The sequence below is a fragment of the Scyliorhinus canicula genome, chromosome 18, assembly GCF_902713615.1.
Source record: "Scyliorhinus canicula chromosome 18, sScyCan1.1, whole genome shotgun sequence".
Classification (NCBI taxonomy): Eukaryota; Metazoa; Chordata; class Chondrichthyes; order Carcharhiniformes; family Scyliorhinidae; genus Scyliorhinus; species Scyliorhinus canicula.
The window spans coordinates 96,428,462-96,452,304 of NC_052163.1; the positions used below are offsets into that span (position 1 = coordinate 96,428,462).

The 23,843-nt window shown below is 47.0% G+C and overlaps 1 protein-coding gene across 1 annotated transcript in view; it reads right to left on the reverse strand.

Moving 5' to 3' along the window:
• The window catches only part of wdr18 (WD repeat domain 18), a 241,870-nt gene extending 218,705 nt beyond the window's left edge, over positions 1–23,165 (reverse strand). Inside the window, exons 1-3 of the mRNA XM_038777006.1 lie at positions 22,928–23,165; positions 12,993–13,103; positions 10,354–10,487 (exon numbers count right to left, since the gene is read on the reverse strand). Of these exons, the coding sequence (XP_038632934.1) occupies positions 10,354–10,487; positions 12,993–13,103; positions 22,928–23,140 (458 nt within the window). The 5' untranslated portion in view covers positions 23,141–23,165. The remainder of the gene's footprint in view (positions 1–10,353; positions 10,488–12,992; positions 13,104–22,927) is intronic.
• Positions 23,166–23,843: the final 678 nt, after the last annotated feature.

Genomic DNA, 23,843 nt, shown 5'->3' on the forward strand with positions numbered 1-23,843 from the left:
ATTGCCACGAGAGTTCAGGATAATTTTTTCACACCATGTTCAGCCTCTCTCCACTCCAGCAGCACCAGAGGCAACAACTTTCCTTGGATACCAGACCCATCTGTACCCATGCAAGAACCAATCACAGATTCTTTATACCCACCCCTAAAAAAATAGAGGAAACATACAACAAAAAAACACAAGAACCCCAGTTCTAACCCAGCATATAGTCTAGATACCTTAATCTAGGTTCTTTAATATTATTAGCACAAATACCGTATATACTCACGTAACCTTCGATCTCGCGTATCATGCGACCCCTAAATTTTTGGCCCAAAAACATGCTTTTATTGTATACCTCATGTATCACGCGAGTCACTTTTTTGACATGACAGCTGACACTCAGGTAAGCTTTCCGCCTAAAACTGCTGAATGAGAAACAGCTGTTTTGCTGTTTCTAATCACGGAACTAAACCCGATAATAAACAGTCACGGTACCTAACAGGTGACACAATCGACCCTTAGCAAAAATGGAGAAAAGATCAGCGAAGAAATATACAGCCAAATGGAAACTGCAAGTTGTTGCCGAAGCGGAACAAAGCAACAATGTTAAAGCTGGAAACCTGTTTGGTGTCGGAGAAAGCTGGGTCCGAAACTGGAGAAAGCAAAAAGAACAATTGATGGCAAGTCCTTCCTATAAATGCGCAAATCGCGGGTCGAAATGTCATTGGCCGCAGTTAGAAGTTGAAGTCTCAAAGTGGGTGTCCGAAAATCGGGAAAATGGTTACATAATAACACGATCTAAAGTAAGACTTTATGCTTTACGAGAAGCTAGAAACATGGGCATTCGTGAGTTTACTGCAAGTCCCGGATGGTGTACGCGGTTCATGAAAAGACATGACTTTGTGTTAAGAAGAAAAACAAAAATAGCACATGAAAAAGGTTGGATGAACGATAATGGCTGCATCATTTGGCTGAAGAGAGTTTGGGAATCAAGAGCAGGTGGTTTACTACGCCAAAAAAGTTTACTTGTTTGGGATATGTTTAGGTCACATCGAGTGGATGCCGTTGTGAAAGCTGTTCGCAAAGCGAACACCGATATAGTGATCGTTCCAGCTGGCTTGACTAGCGTCGTTCAGCCACTTGACGTATCCATCAATAAGCCATTTAAAGACAATCTAAGGAAGAAATGGAATGACTGGATGATGGAAGGAGAGAAATCATTTACGAAGGGAGGGAATATGAAGGCTCCGGATTTGGCTCTATTGTGTTTGTGGGTAAAAGAGGCATGGGCTGGGATAGATGGCGATTTGATCGTTAAAGCATTTAAAAAATGTGGAATAGCAAATGCTTTGGATGGAAGTGAAGATGATGCTTTATTCGAAGATGTAGGAGAAGAGGATGAAAATATTGAAGATCTGGAAGATGATCAGTATGACGACTGCCTCGATGAAGAAGAATTCCAAGCTTTATTTGACGATGACGATGACAATGAAAGCGAATTCGAAGGATTTTAGTTTACCTGCATTAGTTTGTTTTAATGATGTTTTTACATTTTAATAAATGTTAAATAACCAATGTTTTCCTGTTTCATATATCATTATATGAATACCTGTATTCAAAAATAAATACCTGTATAACAGTTTCATTGACTACTGGATGCTATTTGACTTATCTTGGCCAGCACTTCACACCCGCAATTTTTGTATCTTGCGTATCATGCGACCCCCGAAATTTAGGCTTCAAATTAGGTGCTCAAAAGTCGCATGTTACGCGAGTATATACAGTATACACCTTAACCCAGGCTTTTAAAACAGTGCTACAATAGATATTAAACAATTTCTACATTCATCACAATTCAAAAAGTAGTGTTAAAAGATTCCAACCTTAAAGATGCTGTGCCCCTCTGCTGGAGTTAATACATTCAAAACAAAAAAACGAATCATGGGGCGTGATTCAGTTTACCAAAGTTAAAGTCCAGTTTTGGGCCCGTTTGGCGGAGGTTTCATGACGGCCACATTGGCAAGATCATGGCCCATATTCAATAGCACTTAGTGCTAAAAACTTAGCTCCTCACAAGATTCTCGACATTACTGGCTACCTCACTGTCTGATTCACCTGGTTCATGCCTCAGCAGCTTGCCGCTTACAGGGGTGAGCTGCTTTTAAATGCTCCCTCACTGCTTACTCTCAGTCAATATACAAGAATGGCCTGCTCATCACTTTAGGGATGCCGACTTCACAAAGTTTCTCGATGCGGTGGGTGAGAGGCGGAGCACCCTTTTTCTCCAAGGGGGTCAGAGGGTCAGCAGCAGAATGAGCATTGCCACCTGGGAGGCAGTGGCAGCAGCTGAGTGCAGGCAGCATGACAATGAGAACCGCCATCCCATGTTGGAAGACCAACCATCTCCAATGAGCTGCAAGGGTCAGTTACCACCTCTCCTGGCATCAGTTCCGCCTGCTGCCTCTCAAATTCGCAAACACCTCCCCCAATCTACTGGCTGACACCTCACACCCTCCCCACATCTGATCTTCAAACTTGTTCCTCGAAACCCTTGGTACCCTCCAGCCCAACCTCTTCCATTTTAAGAGTACCCAATTATTTTGCTTCCAATTAAGGGGCAATTTAGAGAGGTCCTGCACATCTGTGGGTTGCAGGGGTGAGACCCACACAGACAGGGGGAGAATGTGTAAACGCAACACGGACAGTGACCCGGGGCCAGGATCGAACGTGGGTCTACAGCGCCGTGAGGCAGCCGTGCTAACCACTGCGCCACCATGCCGCCTCACCCCGTCCTTTTCATGTCCATATTCATAGGGGCTGGTTTAGCACACTGGGCTAAATCGCTGGCTTTTAAAGAAGACCAAGGCAGGCCAGCAGCACGGTTCAATTCCTGTACCAGCCTCCCCGAACAGGTGCCGGAATTTGGCGGCTAGGGGCTTTTCACAGTAACTTCATTGAAGCCTACTCGTAGCGATTTTCATTTCATTTCATTTTCATTTCATGTCCAGGTGTGGTGTCCACACATGCAGCCTGCTATAGGCCCTCCTGACCCATTAAGCGTGTGGCTCACAATGCCCTCTCTTTGTTCTTGCAGGTGAAGATAGCCCATATTAAATGGGAAAGGGCCAAGATGGGGGAGGAATCCTAGAGATTCGAGTCCTCACCCCTTTTGAGGAACAGGCCCAGGAAATCACAGGGTTCCCGAGAGAGCAGTCACCGATTTGAAGGTTGACGCCAATCCATTGCCCCTTCATCCAGATGACCTGTCTCAAGTGAATTGTTCATGTCAGTCAAAACTATCCCTCACTCGACTTCCGATGGCAGCCATGGAGGAGTAGGTTGCACATTTGATAGCTCCCGCCTGGGACAAACTTTTGGACCCTTGTCCCCCCGGTTGTTTCCGGATTTTATGGGATAAATCGGTGAAGAGCGAGGCAGTAAAGAGAAATCACCCTCCTGTATGGAGAATTGGACCAGAAGACGACAAAGTCCTATAAGGGAGACGCAAGTAGAGCTGGTAACACGGGACAGCATGGTGGGACAGCAGTGCCGTGGGGAGACGACAGTGGTCGACGGAGCAGCTGGTGAAGTTTTTCGAGGTTTGCTTCGCCAAGCTGAAGAAGGACACACTGGACCTGATTAAGGCTTCGATTGATCAAGTGGTTCAGAATCAGGGAACCCATGGGAGAGTGATCCAGCAGTTGGAATAAAGTTGTCCGAGCATGAGAAGTACATAACCGTGCTGGAAAACAAGGTGGGGATGATGAACGACCACCAGAAAAGAATGCAGGAGAAGCTGGAGGACCTGGAGAACAGGTCCAGGAGGCAGAATCTCAGAATTGTTGGCCTCCCTGAAGGCAGTGAGGGATCGGATGCGTGGGCTTATGTGACGGACATGTTGGGGGCTGGGGCGTTCCCTCAGCCCCTGGAATTGGACAGAGCGCACAGAGCCCTCGCGAGGAAGCCCCAAGCGAACGAGCCGCCGAGGGCCATGGTGGTACATTTTCACCGTTTCATGGACAAGGAAGACGTTTTGAGGTGGGCCAAAAAAGAACAGAGCAGCAAGTGGGAAAACTGCGAGTTGCACATCTATCAGGACCTGGGAGCGGATTTGGCCAAGAGGCGAGCTGGGTTAAATCGGGCAAAAAACGACCCTCTTTAAGAAGGGAGTGAAGTTCAGGATGCTATACCCAGCCCGTCTGTGGGTCACACATGAGGAAGAGGACTTCTACTTTGAAACGCCAGACGAAGTAGGGCCCTTTATTTAAGAAAGGAAGCTGGAGGCGAATTAAAAGACACTGAAGCCTTAGAGAAGTACAGTGGCGGCGATTTGTTGTGCTGGATTGTATCAATTTAAGTAGCGCTATGTGAAATAATGGGCTGTTTGGATGGTTAAAGGTTGATCTGTCTTGCAGGGACCTTGTTTGGGGGGGGGGGGGGGGGGTGATGGGCTTTCAATTTGGTTCTGCTTTTTGGGTGACTATTTTTCTAAAGTGACTTTCTTCACTGTTTTTTCTGATGTTTGTTTACTGGGGAATGTGATGTTTTTAAAATGTTTTCCATGTGGGAGGAGAGGGGAGAGAACAACAGGGAGACAGACTGCTTGGTGCCAGGGGCGGGAGCTACCAAGTCAGCATGGGTCACCTGACTCTCGGAAGTGCAGTGGGGGGGGGGGGGAGCAGGTGCTATGCTGGAGCTGGACTTGGGTTTCTAGTGTTGTTGCTAAGGGGGGAGGGAGGGAGCTGCTTTGCTAACAGGGGAGGAACTATTCCTAGGGGACAAATGGGAGGTTGGGAACGGTGACTGCCCGAGTGGGGACTCGACACGGAGGGCACGAGCTTGGGGGGGGGGGGGGGGGGGGGGGGGGGGGGGGGGGGTTGGAAGCCCCCCGTCCAAGCTGATCACATGGAACGTGAGATGACTGAATGGGCCGGTCAAGAGGGCTCGCGTGTTCGCGCATTTGAGGGGGCTGAAGGCAGACGTGGCAATGCTACAAGAGACACACCTAAAGGTTACAGACCAGACGAGATTGAGGAAGGGGTGGGTCAGTCAAGTGTTCCACTTGCAGACCAGGGGGGTAGCGATCTTGATCAGCAAACGAGTGGCATTCGAGGCAGAGAGAATCGTGTCAGACAAGGGAGGTAGGTACATAATGGTGAGTGGGAAGCTGGATGGGGTGCGAGTGGTACTTGTGAACTGGGACGACGTGGAATTTATGAGGCGAGTGTCAGGCAAGATCCCAGACTTAAGAGTCACATAACCTGATCATGGGAGGGGACTTCAATACAGTCATTAATCTGGAATTGGACCGGTCAAAATCCAGGACAGGGAAGAGGCCGGCTGCAGCAAAGGAATTGAAGGGTTTTATGGAACAGATGGGGGGAGTAGACCCATGGGGGTTTGCATGTCCGAGGACGAAGGAGTTTTCCTGTTTTTCACATGTCCACAAGGTATACTCTCACATTGACTTTTTTGTTGAGCAGGGCGCTAATACCGAAGGTGGTGGATACGGCAATCGCAGTGTCGGATCATGCCACGCACTGGGTGGATCTACGGGTTAGTGTGGAGAGAGGGCAACGCCCACTGTGGAGACTGGATGTGGGGCTGCTAGCGGACGAATCGCTCCGTGGGCAGGTTAACAAGTCCATCCAGAACTACCTGGAAACAAATGATACAGGGGAAGTCTCTGCAGCGATGGTCTGGGAAGCTTTGAAGGCAACAGTCAGAGGGGAACTAATCTTGATACGGGCCCACAGAGAAAAAGGTGGAATTGGCTGAGAGGGACAGGTTAGTTGAGGAGATACTCCAGGTGGACAGGAGACACTCGGAGGCCCCGGATGCGGGGCTACTGAGGGAGCGGCGGAGGCTACAGGCGGAGTTTGGGCTGTTGACCACAGGGAAAGCACTGGAATAGTTGAAGAAGGCAAGGAGGGCGATCTATGAGTATGGGGAAAAGGCAAGCAGAATGTTGGCGCACCAGCTCAGAAAAAGAGAGGCGGCGAGGGAGATAGGTAAAGTAAAGAGTAGAGACTGTAATACTGTCCAGGACCCAGCGGGGGTAAACGAGGTGTTTAAGGACTTCTTTAGTAAATTATATGAGTCGGAACCCCCGGCTGGGGTGGAGGGGATGAGGCAGTTTTTGGATCAGTTGAGGTTCAAGGGTGGAGGAGGACCTGGTGGAAGGGCTGGGAGCCCCAATTGGGACTGAGGAAATAATCAAGGGGCTGAAGGGCATGCAGTCGGGCAAGGCCCCGAGCCTAATGGCTATCCAGTGGAATTCTATAAGACGTTTTCAGAGAGATTGAGCCCACTGCTGGTGAGGACATTTAATGAAGCAAGAGAGAAGGGAGTCCTCCCCCCAACAATGTCGCAGGCCTCGATTTCATTGATTCTGAAACGGGAGAAGGATCCGGAGCAATGAGAGTCATACAGGCCGATTTCTCTGCTAAATGTGGATGCCAAACTGCTGGCTAAGATACTGGCCACAAGGATAGGGGACTGTGTCCCGGGGGTGATAGGGGAAGACGAGACGGGATTTGTTAAGGGCAGGCAACTCTAAACCAATGTTCAAAGGCTTCTCAATGTCCTCAGAAGGAGAGGAGGTGGAGGTGGTGGTAGTGATGGATGCAGAGAAGGCTTTTAATCCCGTACCAGCCTCCCCGGACAGGCGCTGGAATGTGGCGACTAGGGGCTTTTCACAGTAACTTCATTGAAGCCTACTCGTGACAATAAGCAATTTTCATTTCATTTAATCGGGTGGAGTGGAATTACCTGTAGGAGGCGCTAAGAAGGTTTGGGTTTGGTGAGGGCTTCATTGACCTGGTGCGGTTGCTCTATCAGGCACCAGTAGTGAGTGTGCGTACGACCCGCCGAGGTCGGGGTATTTTAAACTACACCGAGGGATGAGACAAGGGTGTCCCCTCTCCCCGCTATGGTTTGCTCTGGCCATAGCATGGCGTTAAGAGCCTCTAGGAACTAGAAAGGACTGGGGGGGGGGGGGGGGGGGGGGGGGGGGAGAGAGAGAGAGAGAGAGAGAGCACCGGGTCTCACTCTACGCAGATGACCTGCTCTTGTACATTTCGGACCCGTTGGATCTTGGGGGAATATGGCAATTTTTCGGGGTCTAAATTGAACATGGGGGAAAAGCGAGATGTTTGCGATCCAGGGAAGAGGACAGGCTAAGAGACTGGGAGAGCTGCGGCTTAGAATGGTAGGGAAGAGCTTTCAATATCTGGGAATCCAGGAAATGGGAGGTACTGGCACAAGTTAAACCTATCCTGGTTGGTAGAACAAATGGAAGGGGACTTCAAGAGATGGGACATGCTCCCGCTATCACTGGCGGGGAGGGTACAGACCGTGAAAATGACGGTCCTCCCCAGATTTCTGTTTGTCTTTCCGTACCTCCCCGTCTTCATCCCTAAGGCCTTTTTCAAGCGGGTGAATAAGATCATTTTGGACTTTGTGTGGGCGGGTAAAACCCCAAGAGTGAAGAAAGTGTTGCTGGAGTGCAGTCGGGGGGAGGGTGGGTTGGCGCTGCCGAACTTCTGCAATTACTACTGGGTGGCTAATATAGCCGTGATTCGGAAGTGGGTAGTGGGGGAGGGGACGGCATAGGAACGGATGGAGGCGGCGTCATGTAAAGACATCAGTTTGGGAGCACTGATAACGGCACCTCTTCCAATCCCGCCGGGCCAATACTCCCCAAGTCCAGTGGTGGTGGCGGCTCTGAGACTCTGGGGGCAACGGAGGAGACATAAGAGATTGGAGGTAGCATCGATTTGGAACTCGATTTATAATAACCATAGGTTTGTACCGGGTAGGCTAGATGGCAGGTTTCGGAGTTGGCAGAGGGCAGGAATTAGAAGGATGGGGGATCTATTTATAGACGGGAGCTTTCCCAGCTTGAAAGATTTGGAGGAAAAATTTAAATAGCCAGCAGGAAACGGTTTTAGGTATTTGCAGGTGCGAGACTTCTGAGAAAACAGGTGCCGGCCTTTCCGCTGCTGCCGCCATGGGCAGCAGCGGAATAGAATTTACAGTGCAGAAGGAGGCCATTCAGCCCATCGAGTCTGCACCAGCCCTTGGAAAGAGCACCCTGCCCAAGCCCTCACCCCACCCTCCCCGTAACCCAACCTTTTTGGACACAGGGCAATTTAGCATGGCCAATCCACCTTACCTGCACATCTTTGGACTGTGGGAGGAAACCGGAGCACCCGGAGGAAACCCATGCAGACATGAGGACAACGTGCAGACTCTGCACAGACAGTGACCCAAGCCGGGACCCTGGAGCTGTGAAGCAACTGTGCTAACCACTATGCTACCGTGCTGCCCTTAATATATTATAAGTATTTGGGGAAGTAGGGGTTAAAAGCTTGGACTAGAGTGTGTTTGACTGCTGAAATCATGTTTTAAAAGATTCTTAGGTTGAAAGGCAACAAAGCTTTTGGGAGCCAGAGGTGCAATTAAACATTGCAATTTTGCTTCGATTAAGGGGATTCCCTGGGGAGTTAATTAATTTACAGCCTGGTGAGAGGATGTCATTGCTGGGTGGAGCGAAGGCATCAAGCATTTTGAGAAAGCATTTTCAGTTCAGTTCTGGATAAAGCTGGCACAAGTCAAGATTTGCTCTCTACTGTTCGTTAAAAAGAAATTAATAGTCTTTAAAGCAGTGCCGACTTGTCGGAGGACAAGGGCTGCTGAACCAAACCAGATTAAAAACAGCTTTTGAAGACAGTCAAAATTTCTGTCAGGGGTCAGATATTTTCTGTAAAGCTTTGTCAACAGATCTCTTCTCAAAGAATATCTTTGTAAAGCAAGTATTCCTCTGTGGATTGAGATGGTTTTTCTTTTGTTATTTAGTAGGAATAAAGATTGAGTATTTTATTTTTTTATGGGGTAATTGTAAGCTATTTGTGATGTTGGAGATTATAATACTGTGTTAGTAATAAAGTTTGTTTTACAATACAATGAGCGGGAATCTCTGGTCTCCCGACGCCAAAATCGCATTTGGCCGGAGAATCCCCATTGGCGCCGAAATCGGGGACGGCGCCGCTTTTGCGATGCTCCACCCCCTCCAAAACGGCATACTCGCAGAGTACGCCGCATGCCTTCGAGACGGCCTCAGGACGTCACCCGAGGCCCTCCCTCGATACTCCACCCCGATGAGCCGAGTTCCCGACAGCGTCAGTCACTCATGTTATTTTCTTTCGGGGCCTAATTATGCTCCAATATCTTTTTAAAGAGCCACAACATTCATTCCAGTCACTGCCCTATAATAGTGCAAATTTGTCACAAAGACCTGCTGGGAAGGTTGGAACCAGCATCACAGATTGGTAATGTTGTTGATCTGTGGTCAGAACAATTAGAGGACTGCCCATATGTAGGTTGCAGAGCTACTATGGTGACTCACTCTCTTCCAAATTTAAACAATACAGTGTGGACAGGGACGATCAATATTTTGCACTGCCAACTATACAAAAGTTATTCTGCTCATCTTATAATTTGCCTTGTAGAGGAAAATGATTGTGTGATTTCAGTGTTTTATTTTGCAGTTGTCATTATGCAGCCCACAAAACTCCACCATAAGCAATTGAGAGGCCTATGGAGAAAAATAATGATGCGTTCTCTCAGGGAACATACAATGGTATCGCTTGTGATTTTCCATCCTGTTAATTTTAATGGAAGAGCTAACCAGGGAAGCTGCCCCATATAAAGTATAATATGTACCTTTATAGCAACTTTATGTTGTAAAACATCCCGAAGTGCCTCACAGGAGCGCTATCAAACAAAATCCTATACAAAATAATATAAGATAATCAGAAGGCAGATGACCAAGTCTGATCAAAGAGGAAGAGATGTGCAGATGTTTAGGAAAGCTATTCTAGGGCCTCAGAAGAAATCACTAATGGACGGATTAAAATTGGGGACATACAAGAAGCTAACGAGGATGAAAAGTTTGAAACCAAGAAGCCAAAGTAAGTCAACGAGCGAGCATTGGAATGGTGGAGTACAGGATTTGGTGCAAGAGTTTAGGATTACCTCAAACTTGCCAGCAATGGAAGGCGTGAAGCATGCCAGGAATATGCTGAAATAATCAACTCTTGGAGTAACAAAAGCATGGACTCAGAATTTCAACTCAAATAGAAGATAATAAAAAGTTTGATTTTAAATATGTCCACCTCCTTTGGTCAATAACTTGAGGGTCTCTCAGTAGGCCTGTTACATTCTAGAATAGAAAATGACCAAGAATTACAGCTGTAGGTCATAACAGTAAGGAAGTATGAGTACCAGCTGCGTTAGGTGGCAGCCAAACTGTAGATCCCCCTCACTGAAGTCAGACACCCTTATAGCATCTCCTATTTAACCCAGTACCTGCACAAACTCCACACCAGCACAAGATTATCCTTCCCTCCCGAGATCAAGTGGCTGCTGTCATCAGTGAAGCGAATGCATGTCAGGTCCTGGTAATGCCTATTCAATGTGAGCAGAAGATTTCCAGTCGATACCTGAAAACAACAAAGCAAAACATTCGCACCATATATCCTTTACACTATTCACAATGGCACTTGTTCAAAAAGTACTGTGGACACAAGAAAGATATTTCCTGGGCCCAGGGCACAATTTTGTCGTAAACCTATAAAATCAAAACAGTCTTGGGTTATCACCTCCATATATTTCCTAAATAAGAACATAGCATCTGATCACTGCACCATTTGCACTTTCTACCTCTTCTCCAATGATTCAGCTGCAATCCAATTTACAATGTCCATGAGTGTAAATCCAAATACTTCCATCTCATGCCATGCTGCATCAAAATATTTTGATTCTATATTCACTTAAAATAATTTGAACTAAGAAAGCCTCCAGCAAAATTAACTTGAGAATATTAATTTGTGCGGAGTTAACCAACTACCAATCCTTTGCAAATTAAAAACATGCAATTCAATAACAAGAGGTAATATATGTGTGGTGCTTTCTACTTGTACTGAGCAATAGTGTCACAGAAATGAGCTGCTCATTTCGTATGCCCAAGGATCCAAATTTCTGACAAGACCACTGGTGAGTTCTGACTAAACAGCTCACCAAGATTCCACCTCCTCAGATTTTCAGTTTATTAGCTAAATGGAAGTACCAGTACGAGATTCTACACTTGTACTTTATTCCTGTGCAGAAACACACATTCACGATCTTCCCAAGTCTCTGACTTGTGCTGAGTGATGGGAGTGGAAACACTGGCATGACCAGTAGCTCTCACTAAAAAGATTGAGAGAATGTACAAGGATAGTTAGACAAATCCAAGTAGCTTAGAGAGGCTGAAGACAAAACAAAGGGCCAGGTCCTTGTTTGAGAAGGTGGGGGGGGGGGGGGATTTAAGCAATACAAACAAGATTTTTAAAAATATTAATTTATTGTACCCAATTATATTTTTTTCTAATTATGGGGCAATTTAACATGGACAATCCATCTACCCTGCACATCTTTTTGGATTGTGGGGGTGAGACCCATGCAGACACAGGGGGGAATGTGCAGCAATACAAACAAGATGCTGGAAATTTGCTATCCACATATGCTTCCTGACTAACTGAATGTTTCTGTCATTTTCTGTTTCTGCTTTAGATTTCCAACATCTGCTGTTTGTTTTCCATTTTGTTAATTCTGATTTCAGCTTCACTCGGGTTACCTCAATTAACAGCCTTGAACTGCACTACATTTAACCATTACAACTATAAAACAAAAAAAAATTAACCCCGATTAAGAATGTGAGGTAGGATTTTTTTCTGACTGAATGCGCAGAGTGCCACATTGTGGTTATTTTAAAGAACTGCTTCCAGTTACAGAACCTGGCAATTTATCCTGGTCCACCCACGTCGACTCTATCACCAAGATAGCACAACAGCGCCTTTACTTCCTCAGGAAACTAAGGAAATTTGGCATGTCCACATTAACCCTTACCAACTTTTACAGATGCACTATAGAGAGCATCCTCTCGGGCTGCATCACAGCCTGGTATGGCAACTGCTCGGCCCAGGACCGCAAGGAACTTCAGAGAGTCGTGAATACCGCCCAGTCCATCACACAAACCTGCCTCCCATCCATTGATTCCATCTACACCTCCCGCTGCCGGGGGAAAGCAGGCAGCATAATCAAGGATCCCTCCCACCCGGCTTACTCACTTTTCCAACTTCTTCCATCGGGCAGGAGATTCAGAAGTCTGAGAACACGGACGAACAGACTCAAAAACAGCTTCTTCCCCACTGTCACCAGACTCCTAAATGACCCTTTTATGGACTGTCCTCATTAACACTACAACCTTGTCTGCTTCATCCGATGCCAATGCTTATGTAGTACATTGTATATATTGTGTTGCCCTATTATGTATTCTCATGTATTTTCTTGAATTCTGTTCAATTCCCTTTTCTTCCCATGTACTGAATGATCTGTTGAGCTGCTTGCAGAAAAATACTTTTCACTGTACCTCGGTACACGTGACAATAAACAAATCCAATCCAATCCAATCCAATTTCAGTCAATTTAACTCGAATAACCAATCAGCTTCTACAAATTCTACAGCAAAGTGATCACTGATGCACCTCAAAAACAAAACCAGCAGGTCAAATTTTAATGTGATATTTTTCCATGACTATGTAATGACGTTTTCGATCAATCATAACTGGAATTGACAATTTAGAAACAAGACATTGGCTGGGATTTTCCGGTCCTGCTGTAGCAGGATCCGCTATGGGGGATCAGCCGGGACCAGAAGATCCCAACGACAGGCAAGGCCAGAAAATTGCAGCTTTCTTTTTCTTAACTGTTTAGCTTGGGGAATGCAAAATTTCTATTCACTTCAAGGCTTTTACAGAACTCGACACAAGAACTCTCTATAAATTAAACCTGAAGCTGCTTTTGTGTGTTTTTGTCCAAATCCCAATTCTGTATAAATGATACCTGAAGTCAGCAATCATTACATGGAAACTTTACAGTTTCAGTGTTCAAGAGGAAACATTTACCTCCCACAAGTAGATGCTCTCTCCAATCCCAGCAGTAACATGAAGCCCATTAGGTGATGCAGCGAGACAGGTCACGACCCCAGGACAAATGATCTTCTGCTGCAGCTGATCCTAAATTATGAGAAGGTAAAGGTGCTCAGTCACAGAACATTTCCAATTATTCTCCATTGAAACAGAACTCAACGGTCATTCACTGGTACTACTGTTAACAATGCATTAACCACAGAATCTTACTCTGAACCAAGGATTGCCATCAGTTTTCAGTGAGAAAAGACACGCCAAGACACATTCAAACATTGGTGCAATTTTTACCAAGGATAATGCATGAATTTTAAAAAGTTAATTTGAGATGCTGCACTGGATTTCAGAGCATATAAAGTAGGATAAGCAAAAAAAAGCTGACGTCAGATGTCAACGGCTCAATACTATGAGAAGCCTAAGGTAGTATAGAAATTGCAAGGGTGATAGTAAAAAGAAAACTAGGAAAGCAAGATGGAGGTATGAAACATTCTGGCAAGTAAAAGCAAGGAAAATCCAAAGATATCTTATAAATGCATTGAGAGCAAAAGGATCAATATTAATCTTTACTATTGTCAGAACTAGGCTTACATTAACACTGCAATGAAGTTACTGTGAAAATCCTCTAGTCGAAACACTCCGGCGCCTGTTCAGGACACAGAGGGAGAATTCAGAATGCCCAATTGACCAATCAAGCATGTCTTGAGACTTATGGGAGGAAACTGGAGGACCGGAGGAAACCCACGCAGACTCGGGGAGAACGTGCAGACTTCAGACAGGTGACCTAAGCCGGGAATCAAACCTGGGACCCTGGTGCTGTGAAGCAACAATGCTAACCACTGTGCTGCCGTGCAAAGGAAAGGGTCGGTCAGGGACCAATAAGGTAATTTGTGTAAGGAGACAGATGATGTGGGCATGGTTCTTAGTGAATACATAAGTGCCTGCTTTTGTAAAAGAGGAGTACAACAGACATAGTAGTTAAGAAAAACAAGTATGAGAAATTGGATGACATAAAATGAAGTGAGGGAGGAAATATTGAGTTGTTTAGCATTGTTCAAAGTGGAGAAAGCAACAGGCCTGGATTAAATGTATCCCCGCTGAGGGAAGTAAGGGAAGAAATAATGGAAGCTCTAACCATCATTTTCCATTCCTCTCTGCAGGGGACTGAAGGACTGCGAAATTGTACTTTTGTTTAAAAAGGGAGGAGGGGATATATTGAGAAATTACAGGCCTAGTCAGCCTAACCTCGGGCGTGGACAAATTATTGGAGAAAATCCTGAGAGGCAGTATAAATTGCCATTTAGAAAGGGCACCAATTAATCAAGAACAGTCGACATAGATTTGCCTGACTAACTGGATTGATTTTTTCGGGGGTGAAACAACAAGGGGGATGGATAAGGGTGATACATTTGAGGACATCTGCATGAATTTCAGCAAGGCTTTTGGACCCATGTGAAAGACTGGTCAGAAAATTAAAAAGTTTATGTGAACCAAAGGAATGTGGAATCCAAAATTGGCTCAGTGGCAGGAATCAAAGGGCTACAGTTGATGGATGTTTTCACGACTGGAAATCTGTTTCCAGTGGGGTTTTGTAGGGTTCTGTATTGGGGTCCCTTCTTGTTCCCCATTTCAATGAATTAGATTTAAATGTAGGAGGCATGGTTTGCTAAACAACTCAATATTTCCTCCCTCACTTCATTTTATGTCATCCAATTTCTCATACTTGTTTTTCTTAACTACTGTACATGGTTTGCAGATGATATGAGAATTGATATACGAAAGTGTGCAGCCTCGATGGCATTCCAGCTGAGGTCTTCCAAGTTAGTGGGCTTTTGCTCCCACCAAGACTCCAAAGCACTCATTGTACAAACTCGAGAGGAAATAGAACTTCAGGGATGTGCCAACTCTAACCATCTCCAAGACAGGAGGTAAATCAGGCTTGGAAACTATTTAATAGATTTCATAGAATTTATAGTGCAGGAGGAGGCCATTTAGCCCATCGAGTCTGCACCGGCTCTTGGAAAGAGCACCCTACCCAACCCTACACCTCCACCCTATCCCCATAACCCAGTAACCCCACCCAACACTAAGGGCAATTTATCATGGCCAATCCACCTAACCTGCGCATCTTTGGACTGAGAGAGGAAACTGGAGCACCCGGAGGAAACCCACGCACACACGGGTAGAATGTGCAAACTCCACACAGACAGTAACCCAAACCTGGAATCGAACCTGGGACCCTGGAGCTGTGAAGAAGTTATGCTAACCACTGTGCTACCGCACTGCCCTTGGCACTTTCCTTAATAAAAATAGAATATGCTGGAAAAACTCAGCAGATCTGGCAGCATTTGTGTGGAGAGAAATAGAGCTAACGTTTCAAATCCAATCTGATTTTTCTTCTCAAGAAGGGTCCGACTGGGCTTGAAATATTAACTCTGTTTCTCTCCCCAGATGCTTCCAAACCTGCGGAGTCTTTCCAGCACCCCTGTTTTTATTTCACATCTCCAGCATCCACAGTATTTTGGCTTTTATTGAGGTATTCCCTTCTTGTCCATAATAGGGAAAATCCTAACACACATTCTCCTGAAGTGCCTACTTTCTGTGGCTGAAGAAATCCATCCAGACAGTGTGGCTTCAGTCCTGCCAGAGGAACCTCCAACGTAGTCTTTATTGCCAGACATATCCAAGAAAACTGTTGAGAACAATGTCCGGGATCCTCCCCTACCCGGCGGGACAGAGTGGCGTGAACCACTCCGGCGTCGGGCCTCCCCAAAGGTGCGGAATTCTCCGCACCTTTAGGGGCCAAGCCCTCACATTGAGGGGCTAGGCCCGCGCCGGAGTGGCACCTGCTCCGACGGCTGGCACGAACGGCCTTTGGCGCCCCGCCAGCCGGGGCCGAAAGGCATTCGCTGACCGGCGGAAGTCCGCACATGCGTCGGTGCGTCAGCGGCTGCTGACATCATACCGGCACATGCGCTGGGGAGGGGGTCTCTTCCGCCCCCGCCATGGTGAAGACCGCGGCGGGGCGGAAGAAAAAGAGTGCCCCCGCGGCACAGGCCCGCCCGCCAATTGGTGGGCCCCGATCGCGGGCCAGGCCACCATGGGAGCCCCCCCCGGGGTCAGATCGTCCCGTGCCCCCCCTCTCCCTCCCCCCCCCCCCCCCCCCCCCCCCCCCCCCCCCCCCCCCCAGGACCCCGGAGCCCACCCGCGCCGCCAATCCCACCTGCACCAGAGGTGGTTTAAACCACGCCGGCGGAAATGGCCTGTCAGGGGCTGGATTTTGGCCCATCGCGGGCTGGAGAATCGCCGCGGGGGGCCCGCCGACCGGCGCGGCGTGATTCCCGCCCCCGCCGAATCTCGGGGGCCGGAGAATTCGAGACACGCCGGGGGCGGGATTGACGCCGGCCGCGGGCAATTCTCCGACCCCCGTGGGGTCGGATAATTCGGCCTAGTATCAGGAATCAATCTTCATTGCATTTCTACCTTGTTGCAAGGATAGAATTGGGGCTGGTTTAGCACAGGGCTAAAGAGCTGGCTTTTAAAGTAGACCCAGGCAGGCCAGCAGCATGGTTCAATTCCCATACCAGCCTCCCCGAACAGGCGCCAGAATGTGGCGACTCATGGCTTTTCACAGCAACTTCATTTGAAGCCTACTTGTGACAATAAGCGATTTTCGAATTGCATTAAAAAAAATCCAATTTCTAATTCTCCTTTTTCTGGCTGGATTTAAAAAAAACAATAAACTGTAATACTATTAAAATAATGGAAGAATGCTAGCCAGCCAGAATATACAATTAATATTTCACTCAGTTGGGATGTAATGGGAACAGACACTCAAACCCCAAGGAATGCGAAAGACCCTACCTCCTGTTGGATTTCATATCTTGAAACTCTTCAAATGTTTCAGAGATGAAACATCAGAATACAATTACTTGATCAACAAAATAATGACAACAGACATGGTAATCAAATTCCTCTGCAAAATACAGCCAGCGGAGCTTTTAAAAACTGTTTTACCAAGCCAAAAAGATCACAAAAAGAGATCAGAATGCTGTACTGAAAAGGTGGGCGCAATTCTTCCACCGACCGGCTAAGTGCCGACGCCGGTGTAAAAACGGTGTAAAAAAGAGAATCAAGTCCCGAGACTTGATTCTCTGGGCCACATTGGGGTAGCACGGCGCTGGAGCGGCTCATGCCGCTCCAGCTGCCGATCCCGGCGTGAACCTGGCACCAACTAGTGCATGTGCAGTGGCCTTCTTCCCCACGCCAAATGCGCAGGGCTGCAGGAGCTGGCGCGGAGGAAAGGAGGCGCCCCGAAAGAGAGACAGGCCCGCCGATTGGTGGGCCGCGATCGCGGGCCAGCCCACTACGGACCCCCCTCCCCAGGCCGCTCCCGGACCCTTCAACGCCGAGGTCCCGCCGGCTCAGAGGATGTTAGAATGGCGCCGGCGGGACTCGACTTTTTGGTGATGACCGCTCGGTCCATCCGGGACGGAGAATCGGTGCGTGGCCAGTGCCTGAGAGTCACCGCATACCCCGACCGGCGCCGCGCCGACCACACCGGCCCCGCGCCGACCACACCGGCCCCAGTGGCGCTGATTCGCCGCTCTGTGGAGAATCGCGCCCCGGGTGCGATTTGCGCGGCCTGCCAGCAATTCTCCGACCCGGCGGGGGGTTGGAGAATTCCACCCGCTATTTCTCTCCTTAAATTATTGCACATGGATTTGCAAAGCAATGATCCCAAGAAGAGAAAATTTACCCCAAACTGAGATCGTTGGGGATAAAATCTGCCGCATACAAGAAGGCAACTAAACAAAACAGTCACAACATTGAATCATCTCATCGAGACCAGCCAGTTAACCATATATATTTTTTGATTGTTCATCTTCTTCACAAACATCTTTGAGCCAATCTGCTTATTCTACCATCTGTACTGCTATGTGTATGGGCCCAAGGAATGTGTGAGGTGCAATTTATCTACCTTTTTTTTTAATTTGGGAAGTACTGTCTCGTTCTATGCATAAACTCAGAAACCTGTCTGGCTAGTCCTTTATGGTTTGAAAATATACATAGTGAGATTCTTGCAATATTGGCAAAGCACAACCCAGTTACAGTCAGACTTGGAGTTATTTTTACCCCTCCTCACGTGGTGGTAACAACCTGACCAAAGCATTTGACTCAGCAAATGGTGAGGTTCTGTGGATTGTGCTCCAAAGATTTGTTTGCCCAAGAACATAGAACATAGAACATAGAACAGTACAGCACAGAACAGGCCCTTCGGCCCTCGATGTTGTGCCGAACAATGATCACCCCACGTAACCTGTATACCCGTAACCCAACAATCCCCCCATTAACCTTACACTACGGGCAATTTAGCATGGCCAATCCACCTAACCCGCACATCTTTGGACTGTGGGAGGAAACCGGAGCACCCGGAGGAAACCCACGCACACACGGGGAGGACGTGCAGACTCCACACAGACAGTGACCCAGCTGGGAATCGAACCTGGGACCCTGGAGCTGTGAAGCATTGATGCTAACCACCATGCTACCGTGAAGAAACTTCACACAATCCTTCAATTGCTTTAAGATGCCACATCTCGTGTGTGTGACTCACTCAAGGTGATTGGAGGTTGACTCAAGGTGACTCAAGGTCACTCTGAGGTGATTGGAGGTTGTGGTGGCGGTGATGGGGAGGAAGGGGGTGGGAAGAGAAGAAATCCAGACACCCCAAAATCCATAATAGGTCAAGCAAGCAACTATACTATTTACATTCTACCCAACAGTGGTCAGATTCTGTTTTCTCAACTCCCAATTGGCCAACATCCAGGGATGGGCAACAATAATGTTTCAAAGATCTTTTCAACTCTGAAGCTCTCCTTGAAGCATGACAGCATTGACACTAATGGAAGAGCTTGCTCGTCAAGGTGCATCACGTCTTTTTTAATTTTTAAAAAATAAATTTAGAGTATCCAATTATTTTATTTTCCAATTAAGGGGCAATTTAGTGTGGCTAATCCACCTACGCTGCACATCCTTTTGGGTTGTGGGGGTGAGACCCATCAGACACAGGGAGAATGTGCAAACTCCACACGGACAGTGACCCAAAGCCGGGATCGAACCTGGAACCGTGACGCCATAAGGCAGCAGTGTTAACCACTGCTTCACCATGCAGCCATGGTGCATCACATGTTGAGTCACATCTTAAATGAGGTGTTACAGTGCCAGCAAGAATGAAACAAATGCTGCCCTACGTGCCCAAAGATCTGTGGGTCAAGAATCAGCCTGTTCAGGCACATGGCGACCCATGGGATAAACCCACAACTCTGTGCAGACATCAACTCAAGGGACAGCCAACAATGAGGGGACATAATGAGTTTGCAACTGCTATGAAAATTGGTTATGTGATTGTGAGCAAGAAAACAGATCCTTGAAAGTAACAGGACAGGTAGGTACGGTGGTCAAAACGGCATGCAAGGCCGAGGGCCAGAGATATGAACAGGACGTTATGCTAGAACTGTAGAAGACACTAGTTGGAACACATCAAGAGAGTGTTATGTATATTTCTGGTTACTGCATTGCAGGAAAGATGTGATAACATTAGAAGGTACAGAGGAGGTTTATGAGAATGTTGCCAAGATTGGAAGTAAACATTCATTTCTGGTTTCTCTGAATCGCTGCAGAGCTTCCTGCTCTAGATCCCTGCATTGCGACATTGCCCACACAATATGGAATAATGTATCGAATCCTGGGTTGTTGCAACCCTGGATTCCATTGCATCCGTCCAGGGGTTCCACGGTTTCCTCCAGTTTCCTCCCACAGTCCAAAAATGTGGTTAGGTGACGGGGTTCTGGGAAAAGGGCAGGCGAGTGCACTCAGGTGCCCTTTTGGGTGGTCAGTGCAGATTTGATGGGCCAAATGGCCTCCTTCTACACAGTAGGGATTCTATGAAAAGGTGGTAGAGGCGGGAACCCTCACAACATTTAAGCAGCATTTTAGATGACCACTTGAAACGCCATGACATGCAAGGTTACTGACCAAGTGCTGGAAAATGGGATTAGAATAGACAGCCGCTTGATGGCCGGCACAGACACAACGAGCTTCTTTCTGAGCTAAGCTGTAATGACTCATTCATCTTCTTCGGCGATCACTCGCTAACGGTATGATGTTCATCTAAGAAACTCAATAAATTTAGAGTACCCAAAAATTTCTGTCTAATTAAGGGGCAATTTTAGTGGGGCCAATTCACCTAACGTGTACATCTTTGGGTTGTGGAGGTGAAACCCACCCAGTCATGGGGAGAATGTGCAAACTCCACACAGACAGTGACCCGGGGACGGGATCGAACCTGGGTCCTCAGCACCATAGGCAGCAGTGCTCACCACTGATAATTTGCTTTGGCAATCGGAACTCGGACATCCTAAGCACGTCTGCCCAGCAGAGTTGGTTTTGGATGATCATGACCTGAATATTGGTGCATCGGCTCCTTCAAGTAAACAGATGTTAGCACGCCTGTCCTCCCAATGGCACAAGAACATAGAACATAGAATTTACAATGCAGAAGGAGGCTATTCGGCCCATGGAGTCTGCGCCGGCCCTTGGAAAGAGCACTCCACTTAAGCCCACACCTCCACCCTATCCCCGTAACCCCACCTAACCTTTCTGGACACTAAGCGCAATTTAGCATGGCCAATCCACCTAACCTGCACATCTTTGGACTGTGGGAGGAAGCCGGAGCACCCACGCAGACACCGGGAGAACGTGCAGGCAGCACAAAGACAGTGAACCAAGCCAGGAATTGAACCTGGGATCGTGGTGCTGTGAAGCAGTTGTGCTAACCACTGAAAATCTGTCTCAGTTTTGATGATACCTCTCCAGGTGGTGTCTGTACATAGTCCAAGTTTTTAAGTCATTTGAAGAGTTGGGAGGACAACCCACTAAGGGCCAGGGGACCTTGTACTCCAGGATCTTGGTGTCAGCATGGATGTCAAAGACTCTTGACCTTGGGCGTCCGAAGAGGTGTTCACAGATTGAATACGATGTTGGATCTCCGCATCAATGTCAGCCTTAGAGGAGAGGTGGCTCCAGGCATGGGAAATGTTCCACATTTGGTGGAGTTTCTCCATTGACCTTGATGAATGCAGAGACCAAATCTTGCCCGAGAGCATGTTGGTAAAGGACTTGAGTCTTCTTGAGGCTGAAGCTGAGACCGATTCTTTGGTATGCTTCCGCAAAGTTGTCAAGCGAAGCTTGGAGATTCTCTTGAGAGTGGAGGTGACGATGTAATCTGCATTCTGAAGTTCCACGAGCAATGTCAATGTTGTTTTCTTCTTTGATTTCAACTGGTCCATTCTCAAATATCATTGGACATTTGTTGAAAGCAAATATAAGAGACAGTTGCAGCGTCTGGTGCACTTTCAGGAGCAAGACCTGGAGCTGACCGTCACTAGGAACTGGCCTCTACTGTACCCAGTGACAACGTAAACCCTCAAAACATTAGGATACTTCCAGTATAAAACATTAAACTGGATTTGGTTTCTATTGTGCTGAATTTGAGTAGGTCACTCTGTGCTATGGCATAGAGGCTTCCTGCAACACAAATTGTACACATCCAATGTCTTACATTTGTAAACACAGCCTTAAAAACTAAAACTCATGCACCAGGGTTGGTAGTACCCACCCAACCTGTGACAGTAACGTTAGTTCTGTCATTAGTTTGGTCAGCACGGTAGCACAGTGGTTAGTATTGTTGCTTCACAGCACCAGGGTCCCAGCTTCGATTCCCAGCTTGGGTCACTGTCTGTGCGGATTCTGCACATTCTCCCCACGTTTGCATGGGTTTCCTCCGGGCGCTCCGGTTTCCTCCCACAAGTCACAAAAGACATGCATATAATAATAATCCCTTATAGTCACAAGTCGGCTTCAATTGAGTTACTGTGAAAAGCCCCTAGCTTGTTAAGCTTGTTTAGTTTGAAAAGCTTGTTAGGTGAATTGTCATTCTGAATTCTCCCTCAGTGTACACAATAGGCACCGGAGTGTAACGACTAGGGGATTTTCACAGTAACTACATTGCACTGTTAATGTAAGACTACTTGTGACACTAATAAAGATGATCAAAAGGGACTGGAATATAAGAGTCTTGGGGGCTGGTTTAGCACAGGGCTAAAAGAGCCGGATTTTAAAGCAGACCAAGGCAGGACAGCAGCACTGTTCAATTTCGGTACCAGCCTCCCCAAACAAGCGTCGGAATATGGCGACTGGGGGCTTTTCACAGTAACTTCATTTGAAGCCTACTTGTGACAATAAGCGATTTTCATTTCATTTCTTACTGCATTTGAATGGCACCTTGATGCAACCATGCCTTATGTACTGTGCAGTTTTAGTCTCTGTACCCAAGGAAGTATATACTTGCCTTCAAGGGATTGCAATGAAAATTTACCAGACTGGGTCAGAATCACAAAGAGATCAACCATTTAGGATGGAGATAAGGAAAAAAAAATCTTCACTCAAACTTTTTGTAATTCGCTATCCCAGTGGCTGTGGACACTCGTTTATTGGTTATATACAAGACAGAAACTGATGTTTTAAGAATAATAGAATCGACAGATATGGGTATAGTGTGGGAAGGTCTGTCACTGAGGTAGAAGATTAGCCATACATGATTTTACTGATTGGCAGAGGAGGCACAAGGTATGCTACTGCTATTTTTATGCAAATTCAGATAACTGCAAAGCAATGCGTGTTCCTGGCTGAGCCGTCCGCACACGTGTTTAGTGTCGAATGGATTCTGACTAGTTAAAACCGCAAGATCTCTCTGCGGACACTTAGCCGGATCTCATGACATGTTCCTGGGTGGAAGGAGTCCGAGTTCTCCAGCTGGGGGACAACTCATATCCCCACTGCAGCCGGCCACTCACCTTCCTCTGCAGCTCCCACACGTTGATAAAGTTTTTGCCGAGCTGCGCTCCAAGGAGGTACTCGCCAGCCAGCATGCACAGGCCACGAGCCGAGGTATTGCCGCCCCGGTAGCTGTTGAGCGTGGTCCCCGAGCGCGGCTCCCACACGTTGCAGTTCCATAGAGAGCCGCCGGCATCACAGCTCAACACCACCTCCAGCGCAGGCGCCGCCATCTTGTGAGAATTCCCACAATTCCCGCTGCCAACGAGCAGCTGGGCAAGAGAGGCCTAATGATCACCATGGCAACAGCCTAGCTGCGAGGCTGTTGTGATCACGCAGACTCATTTAAACACAGCGAACTGTGCTATTCGCCTTTTAAGGATGAGACTGACAATAGAGATATAAAATAGTTGTGGTATAGAAACTATCGATAGATTTGGAACATTATTTCAAATACCGTGGCAGTAGATACTTGGAGAAATAAAGCTGATGTCAAGCTTTCTTCAGTGATCAACTTGGTATTGAGTCCAAGGTGGAGTAGTAGACGTGAAATATTTTGTGAAATAGTTGGGCTTTTCTTGAATATTTTGTGAAATAGTTGGGCTTTGTAACGGGGTCTGTTGACTATAATAGGATGACGGACCTCAGACGGACCTAATTGTCTTCCTCATCCATATATCTCTATATCTGTAACCTGCCCCTGTTCCCCATTTATAATCGAGTACAAATTATCAAATAAAAGGGGATAAATTAAAAGATCAAATGAATAAATTATGCTATTTTGAGAAAACAATAATCAAATTACACAAGAATGAGAGGAGGTGACAGCCCATGATGGTGCACTGTGGCTAAAACAAAACATCAAAGGAAATTTAAGTAACTAAACCAAAATATAATTCCCAGGGTGATCCCTATTTATATGTGTCCAAAGACAAT